This window comes from Phasianus colchicus, chromosome 1 (genome assembly GCF_987193195.1).
Source record: "Phasianus colchicus chromosome 1, bPhaCol1.hap1.1, whole genome shotgun sequence".
NCBI classification, from domain to species: Eukaryota; Metazoa; Chordata; class Aves; order Galliformes; family Phasianidae; genus Phasianus; species Phasianus colchicus.
The window spans coordinates 16,917,222-16,932,132 of NC_143436.1; the positions used below are offsets into that span (position 1 = coordinate 16,917,222).

Here is a 14,911-nt window from a genome sequence, read left to right on the forward strand (position 1 = left end):
TCTCTTTCTCATTATTCCCTGATTTTAAATGAGCTGTACACATAGTGCGGAGAATCTTTGCTTTGAGATTGTTTCAGTATTATTTTGATGACAATAGAAGAATTAGTTACAGGGATAGCAAAACTTTGGTTGATTAATTCCTAGCATTTTTGTGAAAGATGAGATGATGGAAAAGTGCTTTTGGAACATATGATGGATTCAATCCTTCTGATAGGTCTCATGTATCTTATTTAGTTTTCAATACCTTTTGGACAAATGCTTGAAAACTAAAGTGTTTATTTCTCCAATTACTTTTAATGCAGTGAAGAACATGGAGCTTGAATTTATGTATCTGGAAAATGCCTATCCTCCAATCATTAATAAGTCATCGTTAAATATCAGTAACAATAAAAATTCACGTGAAATGAAGCTGTTATTTTCAATGAAATTAATGTTCTTGAGATTCCCGATTTTGATAGCATTTTTAGGATGTTTTTCACGTTTTAGTACTTAATGTTTTGAAAAGTGCTTTGACATACTCTTGCTTATGTGTATGTTTTAATATGAATGCTTAATTGACAAAAGCACGTTGCAAAATTACACTCATAACAGAATTTATTTTTTTATGATATTGAGTCAAGAAACAGAACACTTTAATTTCCGTGAGGGTATTTTGAGTATATTTCTCCTTGTTCAATGTCAAATGAGTAGTAGCTCAATTTTTGTGTAGCATCATTGAAAAACGTAGTCCTTTTATCATATTGATCCCTGTAAAAGATGCTGCATTTCTTATTTCATCCTGGCTAAATGACTACATTTCAAAATATCTGACCACGTATCAAGAATAAAAGTCAGAACTTGAAATCTACTTGAAGAAATGTGTGTAAAAAATATTTTACAATTTTGTCTGATTTTGGAAAATCTCTCCCAGGGCCACTGCTGTACTTTTCTTCTAGAAAAGGAAATTTAAAGATGACATCATTTCTCCTTAAAATTCTGTTTTCGTACAAAAACATCAAGTGCTGATAAACAAATTATTGAAACTAATTGTAATGGAATTAAACTGCATTGATTAAAAAATTTAAGCTCGTACATAAATGGAATGGTTATCAATTGGATGTATTCAGGGATGCACTCATCTATCAAAAGCAGGCTTGAAATATTATGCTAGCAGTGTGACTAATGATGTTACAGTTAACTCATTGCAACTGCAGAGTGCTGCTGAAATAAAAGATTTTGCTTCTTTTTTTTCCCCTCCCATTCTGCTTTCTTGTCTCCCTATGTGTTTATACCCACTTTGCTGCTCAGATAGAGGGGTCATGTTGCAAGATGAGTTTGTTGGGATAATTAATCCAACTGGAAATTATCTTGTTGAGAAGTGGATGAAAGACTGTTTTACTGAGCTGACTTACATTCTGGACATGTGATTATAGGATCCTTTGAAAGGAGACAAGGACTAAATGGGGACTGGGGTGTTAGGATAATGTGGAATCATTAAATTTAACGTCAAGCCCAAAGTGCATAAGAGGATTTATATCAAACTAATAAACCCGTGCTCCTCCCTGCTCCTGAACGCTGATTCCTTTGTAATCTCTCGCTGAGAGCAAGAGCTGTGAGCTGATTTAGAGATCTGAATCACACAACAAAAAAGCCCACATCAAATACCTTAAACTGGCACTGCAGCAAAAAGATGAGTAGAAGTAACCAGCAGGGCCAAGGCATAATCACAGCAGCAAAGATGAGGATTTACTTTGCTGTAGATTCTAAATTTGTCAAGCTTGTTGCTGATACTCAGTAAACTAGATTGTCCACTTTAGGTTTCTCTACTTCTCAGTGAAGTTGCTACTGATTGTTTCTTGGAAATAGCTCTCCCTATTCCCTCAGTATTTTCCAGGTAATCTACTATACATACATTGTGGAATGTCTTTACAGCCAACGAGCAAAAACTCACAAAGCTAAAAAAAAAAACATGAAAAAATATACAGTTAGAAAAAAAAGCCCAAATCCTAAACAAGCTCAGTGTTTAATGTTTCCTTCTTTTTAATGAAAATACATTGCAGGAGACTTATGTATGACAGCTGATATTTTGTCTAAAATACCTGAATAACTGATGCAAGGAATGTGTGATGCTGTGGCAATAACTGCAATCTGGAAATATGTGCTGAATAGCCATAATATATTAATGAGTGTAGCCTTTCCATTTGGTGTTGGCATGTCAGGAGTGGATAAGCTTAAAGAGTATACTGTGATAACAGTTAGGTACTGGGATATTTTGGATAGGAAGGGGCCTCTAGAGCTCATCTAGTTCAGCTTATTTCTCAGAGGAGGTTCAAATCTGTGATAAGGTTTCCCAGGGTTTTGTCCAATTGTATCTTGAAAATGTCTGGGAATGGAGGCTGCAGTATCTCCTGTGAGGGTAACCAGTTCAAATACTTGACTGTCCTTGTGGAAGTTTCCCCCCACCACCATATGAAACATTTCATGTTTCAATTTATACTGCTTGTCTCTCATCTTCTCAATATACACCATTTAAAAGTCAAATTCTGTCATCTTGCTGACAAAGATTTTAGCAGGCTGCTGTTACATACCTCTAAAACCTTCTTCAGTCTGAAAAGCTCCAGTTTTCTCAGCCTTTCAAAGGGGATGCACTCCGTTCTCCTCAGCATCTTGATAGATCTCTACCCTTGTTCCAGTTCTTTGAGGATAAACAGACTCCTTTTCACAGAAACCCGTGCCAGGAAGTCTTCAGCTTGTATTCTTGCAGGAGGTTCCAGTTTATAAATTTCTGAGAATGTGTACCACTGTGTTCAAAACATGTCTAAAAACACCACTATTTTTTGTAATTTTCAGTAAATTACTTGATTCACACTTACAATCCGTGATTAACATTTAGCAGTATTTTGGTAGGTACATTCATATGGCAAGCAAGGATCGTGTTTTTTTTCTGCCTGATTAGTTTTATAAATTACTTTGTCTTACGTTGCTATTTGAAGAATCCATAGTGTTTCAGATGTCAATCCATTTTGCTTGTGATCAAAGCCAGTCTTCTTTAGAACACTTCTAAATTGTAGGTGATGCACGAGTACTTCTGCATTTTCATCTTTAGGAATAATGACTGTGGACATGAGAAAATGAGACAGAACTTACCCCACGAGTACTTTTTTCCTTTCAAGTTGACATTCGCACACACCTTTTTTAATTAACTTTCTTTTTTATTACTGAATCATCCTTTATAACACTTTCCTCAACAGTCTCATTAGTATTCAAGAAAAAGTTCACATAGATCTGTGCCTTCTGAAAACGTAACATTCACATATAAAATTAAGTATAACTCTTCATTTTAAGTTCAAGTGTAATGGTAATAAAATAACCAAAGGAGAAATATATGCATTGCATAATGATCTAACCAGATGTATTAAAAACAGCAGTAAAATTTTAATATCGTTATTTATCCAGGCCTGGGAATTATTAGAATAAAAGCGAAATAATTCATTTGCAGGAACTGTAGTGAGATGAGGTGTATGTTAGATATTTCTGTGGCTGACTAAGTAGCAAGATTTACAGTCTGCAAAGGGAAAGTTGTTGCTAACCTGTGCCTCAAATCTTAGTTGTAAGTGGATGGATAGAGTGCTTCTTGGAAAATCTTTCAAAGGGTCTGAGGGAACAGATACTTAGCATGAATATTTAGATCAGACTTTGAGAAGTCTGTACAGAAATAACACTAAAACTTTTGAAAATTCCTCACAGGACCTTTCAAAGATCTATTCTTAAGAAAAAAGTAGGTCAAAGATAGCTTTCATAACATCCCTGCAAGATAAAGGTCTTTCGCTAGCACATCTGTATTTCACTGGGTAGCCAGGTACTCATAACTGAACTAGTTTCAGCTAGCCAGGTTAGTTATGGAATCATAGCATCAAGGTTGGAAAAGACCTCTAAGATCATCCATTCCAACCACCCACCTATTACCTGTATTTTCCCACTAAACCCTGTCCCTCAGTACAACACCTAAACAATGATAAATTGCAGACCTGTTAGCTGTGAGTATGGAGTTTGTTAGCCAAGATAGACGTATATAAAAGAATGTATTTTGCAGCTGTCTGTCTCTACCTCTTATCTGTCTCTTTGTATATGGACCATGTGTATATTGCATGCGTGTGCTTTCATGCACTAATCAAGTTTCTGTATCATGGGTTGTTGCAAGGTCTGTCTACTTGTGCAGTTACAGTGGTAGCTTATCTAGGATTTCTGGGTATACTTCAGTTCAGTGCTCCATTTAGCTTAGGTGTTCTTTCTTACCACTTTCCTCAGCTGGGCATAGCACTACTAGTATGGTGTGTTCAGAGGAAATGTGGACTAACAGTCACTAACATTGCATAGCTCATATTGAAAGACAGTATTGCAGTCGTGCAGTTGTTCCTGTGTTAACAGTTCGTGATGCCAGCAGAAATGCATGCTTTAGAAATGTGGAATTCCTGTAAGGAATTTTAAGAAATGTTAGAGAGTATTTTGTTCTTTATTTAGCTCTTCTAGCATTTGAGCTGCATATCTGTGCTGTGTCTCTTCCTGCAGTCAGTAGCTCTGTAACCCAATCTGTGTGACAGAACTTCTATATGGTAATAACTATTTAGTAATTTCCAAAAGTCCAGGACGTTCATTTTATGATAGTGCCTTGTCCAAGTTATATCCTGAAAATGACACAATGTCTTTTCTTTAAGCTGTGACCAGTCTAAGGAATAAAGGAAAAAAACAATGTTTTGGAATGGATTGCTTTATCAGGGCTTAAGAGTACTAAAGTTACTAAAAAGTAACAGCTTTTTATTTTAGAATAAAATTACAAGTTGAGTTTTAACATTTTATGAGTGATAATATATGTAAGGATTGGAATGACTGCTGATGTCTGCAAACATACTGTTCTGTTTTGCTGAAAGTGAGTTTTTGGTTGAATGGGGCCTGCTGTTCTGATGGTTATACTGTGCCTTGGGATTACTCTTAAATTTTTGCAGTATCAGCGACTTCCATAAAGCTTTTTCTTACTAGGAACAATTTAAAATTCAAATATTTGTCTTCTTTAGTTACAAACATGAGATACTTTGGGAGAAGTACATTGAACAATTAAGGCAGGTGTTTGTGCCTGGTCAGGACTCTTCTTCTAAAGTGAAATGGACAACTTCAACCTCTGTAATAATTACTAGTCAAATAATATCTCTGAATATCACTTCTCTCTTTCTTTACCTATGTGTCGTACGTGAGACTGAAATTTTTGAAGTATGTGGCCCAAACAGGTGCTGCCATCCAGGATTTCTTTTGTATTCATTTTCAGATATCTGCTTCTGTTTTTCTGATGTACTCCATTAGAATACATGCTGTTTTAAACTTCACATTTAAGGAGATGATTTAAAATACAACAAGGGTTTAGAATTTTTTTCTATAAGCAGCTTTTAACTTTCTCATTTCAAGATAGCTTTATTACACTTTTAAAAATAAATAGCCTTAAGGGCAGACTTTTTCTGAAGGCAAAAAATATACACTGTTGTGCCATTCTGTGTCTTTTCTGAAGGACCTTCAGATCTTCAAAGTCCTGTGTGAAACTCATCTTCAGAGAAGTCTTTGAAGAAGACTTTATTAGTACCTGAAGAAAAAAATAGATATATTTTATTCAATAACGTGACTGTGCCAACTTGATCAATAGAGTTGTTGTAACTACTTCTTGTTGGAATGTAATTAACATTATTGTTACGTTAGCTCTACCCTTTTGAACTAACACTAATTAATACGTGTGCTATTGCCTGTTCAAAACTTGGAATAGTTAAAACGCAAAACTGCTATGGTCTTCTGTATAGAGTCATGACTCTGAGCAGTCCAGGACTGTTTTGATTCCTGATGGTCTGGCCTCAGACAGATTATTTCAAAGTAGATCCTGAAACTCGTCATGAACCGCAAATTGAGAGTTGACTGCAATTCTCTGGGTGTGACCATCCAGTCGATTCTTTATCCACCCAGTGGTCCATCCATCACATCACATCTCTCACCTAATTTGGAGACCAATATGTTGCATGGACTTTTTAAAAAGTTTTCAGAAGTCAGGTTTAAAGGAGTTGTGGAACACGCAAATTGATTTCATCTTCTCACCTGGGAATGGAATAGAATTGTTCAGTTGGAAGGAGCCTCCAAAGATCACCTATTCAGACTACATGACACTTTGGGGCTAATCAGAAGTCAAAGCAAATTAATGAGTATGTTCCTCTCAAGCCGTTTTTAATACTCAAAAATTCCTTACGTGCATTTTTAATAATGTAAATCAGCGAGGAAGGTCAGAGGATTTAAAAGATTAAGATTTACGATGTGTAGATAAGAAATGTTGTTCCTTAAAATTAGAAAGTACTTAAAAAGGTCCAAGTAAAAAAAAATAATACAGTATGTTTTCGTGTCTCTTTGTAAGTGCATATTGTGTTATATATCTGTTTATATATACACATTATAAATTTTCTATATGTGATTAATAATGTAATGTAGCTGTGTTAATGTATTTATATGTAATAGTTTGTATTTCTTTCCTTCTATACATCCTTACAGCTGCTTTTGCAATACACCAGATGGCCTTCACCAGTACTGTTTCCTTTCCCACATATAATTAAAATAATTGAAGTCAGAAAGAAAGATTTTCAGAATTCTTATGGACTTATAGCTGTGAAGTACATTTAGCATTTTTTAAGACATTTAAAATTAGAATACCAGAACAGTGTAGAACTTGGTTAACAGTTGCTTTGGATGCACCTTTAAGAAATGATTAAAAGGCAACTGTGTTTTTCTTAGCATTCAATAAGCTAGTAATAATTTGAATAGATAGTTGTCAGTACTGTGGCTGTGCACGGTGATAAGAAATGGAGCATTTTTGTTACAGTATACATCACAGTGACTTGCCTCTCATAAGTGGTTGAAAATACTGGAACACACATTTGCACTAATCTACTTTATATTCTAGGCAATTAAAAGTGCTAGAGGTGTACTGCAACATCTGGAGATTATTAAAAATGAAAGTAGGACCCATCCTTATTTTTACTCAATACCACTTTTTCAGTGTATCCACAGAAACTGTCCACAGTAGGACTTACTGGCCAAATTATACCTTGTTGTCAGCTGTCAGAACAGAGATAGCAAAATGGATGGGATTTGATTCCCATGGTGATTTTTGGAAACTGTTTTTCTCTCTGCCTTCCTTCTGTGAGTACAGGATGAGAATTTGAGTTAAATCTATTCAGTGTCTTTTTTTTCTTTAATTATATCCATTTCTTCAGTGTGCTTGTTTTCTTTATTTTTACATTCTAATCAAGTTTATTCAATTTAAAATTCTAACCTCTAAAATCTAACCTTTAAAAAAAAAGTAAAAATTTTCTACTGTGTTCATGTCTTCTCATATAGTAAAGGCTGCAATTGAAGTATTTTGTTTTAAGATTTAATTATTATTTTTGAGGAAAAAGTCCTGCCAGGCCTATTTGTAGTTGCAGGGCAGTTAGCTATTAGTCTCTGCAGAATAAGTGCCAGCAATTAACACAAAGATTTGAGAGTGAAGCAAGTTTGGAGCCCCTGTGACATTATAAAGTCTTAACCTTTGGTATTGTAAGGTGAAACTAATTATATGTTGGAGTCTGAACTAGATATTATAGCCATTCAGCCATGAAGTAGGTTAGCACGGTTCACTGAAAGTATGTTGGAAGCTATCTGAGCAGAATGTCAAGGAATTTACTGCACAGTAATGCATGTTTTTTTAATATTTATTGTACCTTCTGTTCTATCTCATATTTCTTTGTATGTGAATACTTTCTAGACAGAGTCAAGAAGAGAGGTTAGAATTATGGTGTTTATGTTAGCTGCTTGCTGAAGATATGTGGAGGTAAAAAAAAAAAAAAAAAAAAAAAAAAGCTGTTCCTTAGGACTTTTTCAGAGTTAGTCTCTTGCTTCATATAGATGATGAGTTACACAAGGAATAAATGAAAAATAACAAAAACTTGAAAGATGAGTAATGTAGCATGCCTGTGAGAACCCACACGTGTGAGGGGGAAGAGGGAGGAGAGCTGAAATACTGGACTGTCTTTTTCTGCAGAAGTTAGGAGGGGACTGTATTGAAAATGTGCTCTATAAAGAGCTGTCAATGCTACAAATAAAAACTTTGGTCTTTTGAAGAGCCGTTATGCTGAATTTGGAAGCTGATAAAGCCAATTAAACGATATGTTAGAAAAACTCAAATCTAAACCGCTGAACTTCTGTATCGCCCTGAGAAACAACGAGTTGGACGTGTTTTCCTTTAAATCTGTTACTTGCTTTTCTTTTACCTGTAAGCATAAAAGGATTAAGAATTCTAGATGTCAGAATACTTTTTATGTTTGTAAAATCATTTTTTCACAGTTTCACAAGCTTCAGAGTCAATTATAAATATCATAGGAGAGAATGTTGATAGAATAGTTTAATTAGAAAATAGTTCTTGTGAGCCAACAAGGATGTTCCCATATAGATGAGTCAGCACAAGTAGAAGAGTAATTCTGAACTGGGTTCACTTGGAGCTGAAATAATAAATAGGAAAAGGAATGAGTAGGGAAAGATGAAATACAGTGAAGAACAAAATTAATAGCTTTAAAATCTAAGTTTGTGATTTTGGATTGCATTTCCAGATGTGTGTGGAGTAACGATGCTTTGAGAAGGAGCAGTTTCAGATTCATAGATGGGAGCTAGGGTGCTGTTGCAGCACATGGGAAGCAGCAGTGTTCTAGTGCTGCATTTGCTTTCTTTGTTAAATATGTAAGAATACTTTTACAGAAAACTTGCTATAGATTGTATAATTGAGTACCATATCGCTGTACTTTGAATACAGTACTACTTCTGGAACTTAGAGTTAACTTTCTTAAGAAGTAAGTAAATGAGTATATAAACAAACAGAAAGTCTAGTTAGAGTTAATGCATTTAGACAAATGCATGTAAGTGCCCTGTCATTTTAACTTTACAGCTCATACGTTAGATTTTGGTACATGATATTAACTATTACCTTATGTTCACAGCAGTTGTGACTACGTTGAAATAGAGTTTTGATTTCTCACACTGTTGGAAGGCATTATTCTGAACTTACAAGGATCAAATTTATATTAGGGTCTAATTTTCATATTTCCTTCCTTATCTGTGATTAAAATTATAAATTTGTGGTGGGGGGAAAAAAGAAGACCTTAAGAAAAAACACTGTAGCACGACAGCTTTTGACATTTGAGAAGAATGCCTTCTGAAGCTGTTTAGACTTCCATGATGTAGTTGGAACTTTGGGGCCACTAGATTAGCAGGTAGCAAGCAGATGATACAGCAGTAGCTGTAAGGTATGCTGTTAGGCACGCACTCTTGTGTAAGATGATGGAGCATGATTATTTGCTACTGAACTGTAAAGACAAACTTAGGACATGCAAAACCAAAACTTGAACACCTTAAGGAAACAAAAATAAAATAAATCAAAGGAAAAAATTAAAAAAAAAAGTAATTGGGGGAAAGGAAATTCTAATTTTCCATAAACTTATGTTTGTGTATGGTCTCTTCTTTAGGATAATTACACATTTGCACAGCCAGGAATTCAAAAGAAAGTGAAAATGTTGGAAGAGCTTGTTAGTCGGATCGATGGTAAGTTTAAAAGCTAACCTAATTTCTAAGTAGTGTTTCATTGAAAGCGTTTAGCCAAAATGTTTGCATGAAATCAAGCCAGCATCACTGCTGGTACCTACAGTGGTGGAGTAATGTAGCCTTCCTCAGATGAGGTGTCACACTCGGGCAATTTGTGGCACGCTGGCCTTTGAAAGATCACTGTCCTGTATCGTTTAAAGGAAAGCTACTAGAGCATGAGCCACTTTCATTACTTTTTATTAAGGCAATATAATCAAAATTCAATGGCAATTTCTTTGCAGCAGAGTAATGACCACATACAAAAGGCAGCCGGTATTCATTTCATATTAAGCTCAATGATTGTTGTAATTCGGGCAAGTCACAGTGGTTGTTTATGGCTGTCCTTTGGCACTATGTTTTGTGCCTTTGTGCATCGTTTTGCTATCTGGGATGCCTGAATAATTTCTCAGTGGAATCCAATTAATTATGAACTCTGGAAATAGCATCTTTAATATTATAGATAAATTACAGTATGTGCTGGGGCAATTTGAGATTATGCTTTCATGTTTTAACAGGGCACTTTGAAATATTTTCTACCTTCATCCTTAAAATAATTCCCTTCATGAAATGCTGACTGTCATATTGCTAGAGCAGAGTTTAATTAAATGAAAGCCAAGAGATAATGCTTGCCCATTCTAAACATACTCTCTTGGTAGTTTGTTAAATTAATGAACAGAGTATTAACAAAATGTTGCCAAGCAGAACCAGCCATATATTTGTGACTTTAGCCTGGCAATGATGAAACAGAAAAAAAGTATTTCCTGAGTAGTTTAATATTTGATAATCTGTGTGAAAAGATTAATTCTGTCATTTCACTGTATGTATTTGTGAGTTTTTCTTGTGCCAGTAATTTCAACAGCAAATTTGGGTTGGCCTGCACATACTTGCAACCTAAATTTTGATGGAGCTTTTCATGGCCTTTACGTATTCTTAATTATTGAAAGATAAGAACAGGAGAGCAGTGTTTATGTAATATTTTGCTATAAATGTAGATGTATATAAAATTGTAGTAATTGTATGTATGTTTAAGAACATATAAATTAATATTAAAAATAAAGGGATGTTTCTATGTAAAGTGTAGGAAAATGTTTATTTAGAAATGTTTCTAAATTAGTGTATTTTATAACTTCAGAAATCATCTAACTGCTTTTAGTATGGATTTTCATGTTATTTTATGCTAATTTCAGTATAGGTGGTTAAATTTCAATTATTCATAGAAATAAATGCATTTTTAAATAAAGTGCATAATTACAATACCTGCAAGTAACATCATATACATGGTCAGTAAAGTATGGAAACACATTTTTAAAATGAAAAATACTGTTCTGATAATAAAACTCATTCTTAACATTTTAAGAAAAAATAAATAAACAATATATTATTGTTTGTTTTATAAGAAAGGAAGAATAGCTGAAGGCTTATTTGTACCTTCAGTGCTTTGGGTCAGTGGATTATGTTTGTAAAGGATTATTTTGAAGTCTTTGCACTTAAATAAAAGAAAAAAAGGGCAGTTGTAGCAAATACATTTTTCTTCCTAAACTGTCCTTTGTGGGGCAATTTAATTGCTGTTTACTGACTTAGTAAACTAACTGCAATTAAAATGTCTTCCAGATTTTTATTTGATTGGAAATAATTTTTTGAGGTCTTTAATAGGACTGTATTTAATAGAAAATTGTTGAAGTACACCAAAATTGCGGTTCCTCAAAAATTGCAGTTGTTTATGTATCTTTCTAAGCGTAGGCACAACATATTCGCTGATGTAAATTGTGTAGTATTTAAGAAAGGATGTAACCAACACTGTGGGTAATTTTACTTCGAGTTACAGAGTATAGAAGATCCTATATCAAGGTCTGTGGCTGGAGACAACTGCCAAAGTGTTAAAAATGATGATGGACACTAAATAATAACGTTTCTACTTTAGAAATGCTAATTTTCTGGCAGTTTTTAGTAGAGTACGTGAGTGCTTGCTAGTTTGCGTTGACTCTTCAGACTGTATGAAGCAGTAACAAGGCAACATCTTAGATTACTCTTAATTACAGATTCTTGGTATAGTTGAATAGTTGAAGGAGTGGTATAGTTGGAGAATGCGAAACAAAGTCCTAAATAAGAAAGTGATTGCCTTACAGCAGGTATATTTTGTGATGTATGTTATCCATGTGACGTATGTGTGGCATATGTAGGAAAGGAAACCATGTGTTAGGAAACTATTAAACTAAACTAAACAACTAATGGGGATTGTGACATGTCAGAGCGAGGAAATGGAATTAATCATTTTTTCCATGAATAAAAGATGAGACTATGAAATATTTTATAAAGCTGTTACTTTTCAAATAGTAGCAAGCCTGAAGAATTTCAGTGTAATTGATGCTATTGAATCTTAAAACTATTTTGGTTGAATTACTCCACAAGTCAGTGGTCTAGACCCCAGCTCTCATCTCCAAGGATGGACATTCTGCAGCTTCCTTGCATAAGACTCTTCAAGGCTTTGACTACCATCAAGCGACTACCAAAAATCATTGTGACTTAATTTTAGTCCAAGTAAATAGAATCTTCCTTTATGGAATTAAGGTACAGTGTGTTTTATTAACCATTCCTCCCGACTTGGTATCGTGTATAAAACTACTGGGAGTGCACTAGGTGCCATTCTCCCCGTCACACATGAAGTTGCTGCACAGTATTGGCACCAGTATTTCTCTCTGAGATTTGTAACTATTTGTTTGTGCCGTTTGTAACTGACAGCCACTTGGACACTTATTCTGCTGATCACAACCCTTGTAGTGCAGAGGCGCACTTACGCTTTGAAAAAGATTTTTCAGTATTCTTTCTTTTTCTGTAGTGGAGTGTCCAGCTAGTTCCTCTCTTCTGCCAGAAAATATAGACCAAAGTACATGAAAGATTAAAACAAGGTTTTAGACATTGTTGGCAGTGGTGGGCGTGTGTTGCTATTTAACTTTTGGAAGATGTCTCAGATAAGGGATCCTGACCTCGTTGGATTTTTTGATGGAATGATGACACAGTTAAGTTGTTATCTTTCTTACTCTTCTCTGTGTGCTTTTTTCCTTTTATCTTCATATTGAGTCTGCTGTACTGCAGCTAAAGAGAAAAGTATGCTTGATATGAATTTAATAGTTGTGCTTTAAAAAAAGAAATGGTATGGTGTATACTAACTGTAAATACTCTAATTGCTAATTATGATTACTGTGGAAATAAATAATGTTCCTGTTGTTACTGTGTCACATTATTTTCTTGATGCTGGATAATCGGAATGGTGAAGAGAACCTTAACATAATAAGTAGCTGCTTGAATGGATGAAGCTCGTGCAGCTTGTTTGCTTATTATAATGGGTTACCAGTGTATGAAAAGTGATACCTAACCCTTTGGAGAATGTTAATACATTATGTTAGTGATTCAAGCAACCTTCATTAACCCAGCCTCATGGATCACAACTCCTCTCAATATGACTGTCCTTGTGTGTACGGTGCAAAACACTGAATTAGATTTCAAACAGCCAAGACACTCTGTTAATTTAATTGTAATCTCAGCCCATTTAAACTCCAGAAAGTATTTTTAATGACCCGTGTACTCAGTGGAATTTTTTATAGGTAAGACTGAATAATGTTTTGTCTTCAAACTCTGTCCCATTTTTCGCCTTGTCATCATCATTCACGTCTAAGAATTTTACAAAAGTTTTGCAAGAGGGGATCAATAAATTGCTCAATAGTATAAGCTGTCTGTTACAAGAAGCTACATTTTCTGTTCTCTATAATGTCAGTGGGGCTTTTCTCCTGTAAATAGTGAACAATCTCATGATTTGTAAACAGGTCACACTCGTATGATGCTCTCTTCCACAATTGCTTCACTTAGCCTTGAAATCGAGGAGGCATGTTGTAGGAATGGCAAAATTAACTCAGGATTTATGTGTTCAGAATTTACAGATGTTTACCTGGTTTCAGACTTAGGAGAGTCTTGGTTTCTTCAGCTTACTGGAAAGCATCTGATAATTAATAACACAATTAAGTGTCAGGCAGCCTGGAAGAAGGCTGAGCATTTGCACATAGAAGTAGTCTTGTTTTTTCCCGTAAACTGACCAAAAATACAGGCTGTTAAAATTGCATGTCATTCTCTCTAAATTAGCAAAAATGCAACTTGAGGGAAAAAAAAAATAAAACAGTCTATTACTTTTTTTTTTTAAAGTTGTATTCTGATTAATGTTCGAAAAAACTTGTAAGGTGGTATTCACAACTCAGAGCCTAGTATGGATATTCTTCATCTTCTGTGAGGATAATTATGAAACATTTTATTCTAAATGTCTGACAAAATAACTCATAAAGTTTGCAGTTATGTGCTGAGCAACCTGATCTATGTTTTCACAAATCAAAGTTTGGAAGGGACTTCTGGAGATCATCTAGTTCAACTCCTCTGTAAAGCAGTTTCCACAGAGTAAGTTGCACAGGAAAGTGTCCAGACTGGTTCTGAGTATCTCTGTTCTTCACAAATTAAACTTAGCTTCACTAATCATTATTTATTTATTTATTTCTCTCATGGATTGCAAATGTCTTGGTCAGATATCTGCATTTCTTTCAGTAATGCCACAATAAAGACTTTTTAATCAAGAAAATCCTCTTAACGTGCTGTTGTTATATGGCCTTAAGTTTATACTGTACATATATTTTAACTGTTTTTACCCAGAGAAAAAGAGCTGTATAAATATTTTGTTTGTATTTCTTTGTTGTGTATGTATGTGCAAGTTAAGTTCTTCACAAGTCCCCGTTAATTTATAATTTTTCACTTTTATATGTTTGTTTGCTTATACACAGTGAAAGAACTTATTTCATTGTATCATTTTTTGTACTTCTATTTTGAAATACTTGCTTTAGGTGTGTCTGATAGGTTATTTAATATTCAGTATTTATGTTATGGTTTCTTAACTAATTGGGCCTGCTTATAGTATGTCCTTCATTCATATAGAGCCAATGGAGAATTATTCTATCTAATGTCCATTTAGTTGACAAACAGCGTTAAGAGCTGTGTACTAAACAGCAGAACTTTCATTGGGCTTCCTGCAGTTTTCTTTCTGTGTTGAGTTGGCACCTAGCATTTTGCACATTCTTGTTCTGAGTAAGAGAGAGAGACGCCCATTCCTGAAGAACCATCCAGTCGTTCAAATACAAATGTTTTATGGTTTTGCTAAGATCTTAATTAGTTAAGGCCCAAAAGTACTTGCAGCAATGTATTTGGTAGT

General features: G+C 34.6%; 1 protein-coding gene across 2 annotated transcripts in view; it reads left to right on the plus strand.

Moving 5' to 3' along the window:
- The window catches only part of TBC1D22A (TBC1 domain family member 22A), a 153,846-nt gene that overhangs the window by 57,282 nt on the left and 81,653 nt on the right, over positions 1–14,911 (plus strand). For both annotated transcript variants that reach the window (XM_031603144.2, XM_031603071.2), the window contains exon 10: positions 9,555–9,630. In XM_031603144.2, the coding sequence (XP_031459004.2) occupies positions 9,555–9,630 (76 nt within the window). The remainder of the gene's footprint in view (positions 1–9,554; positions 9,631–14,911) is intronic.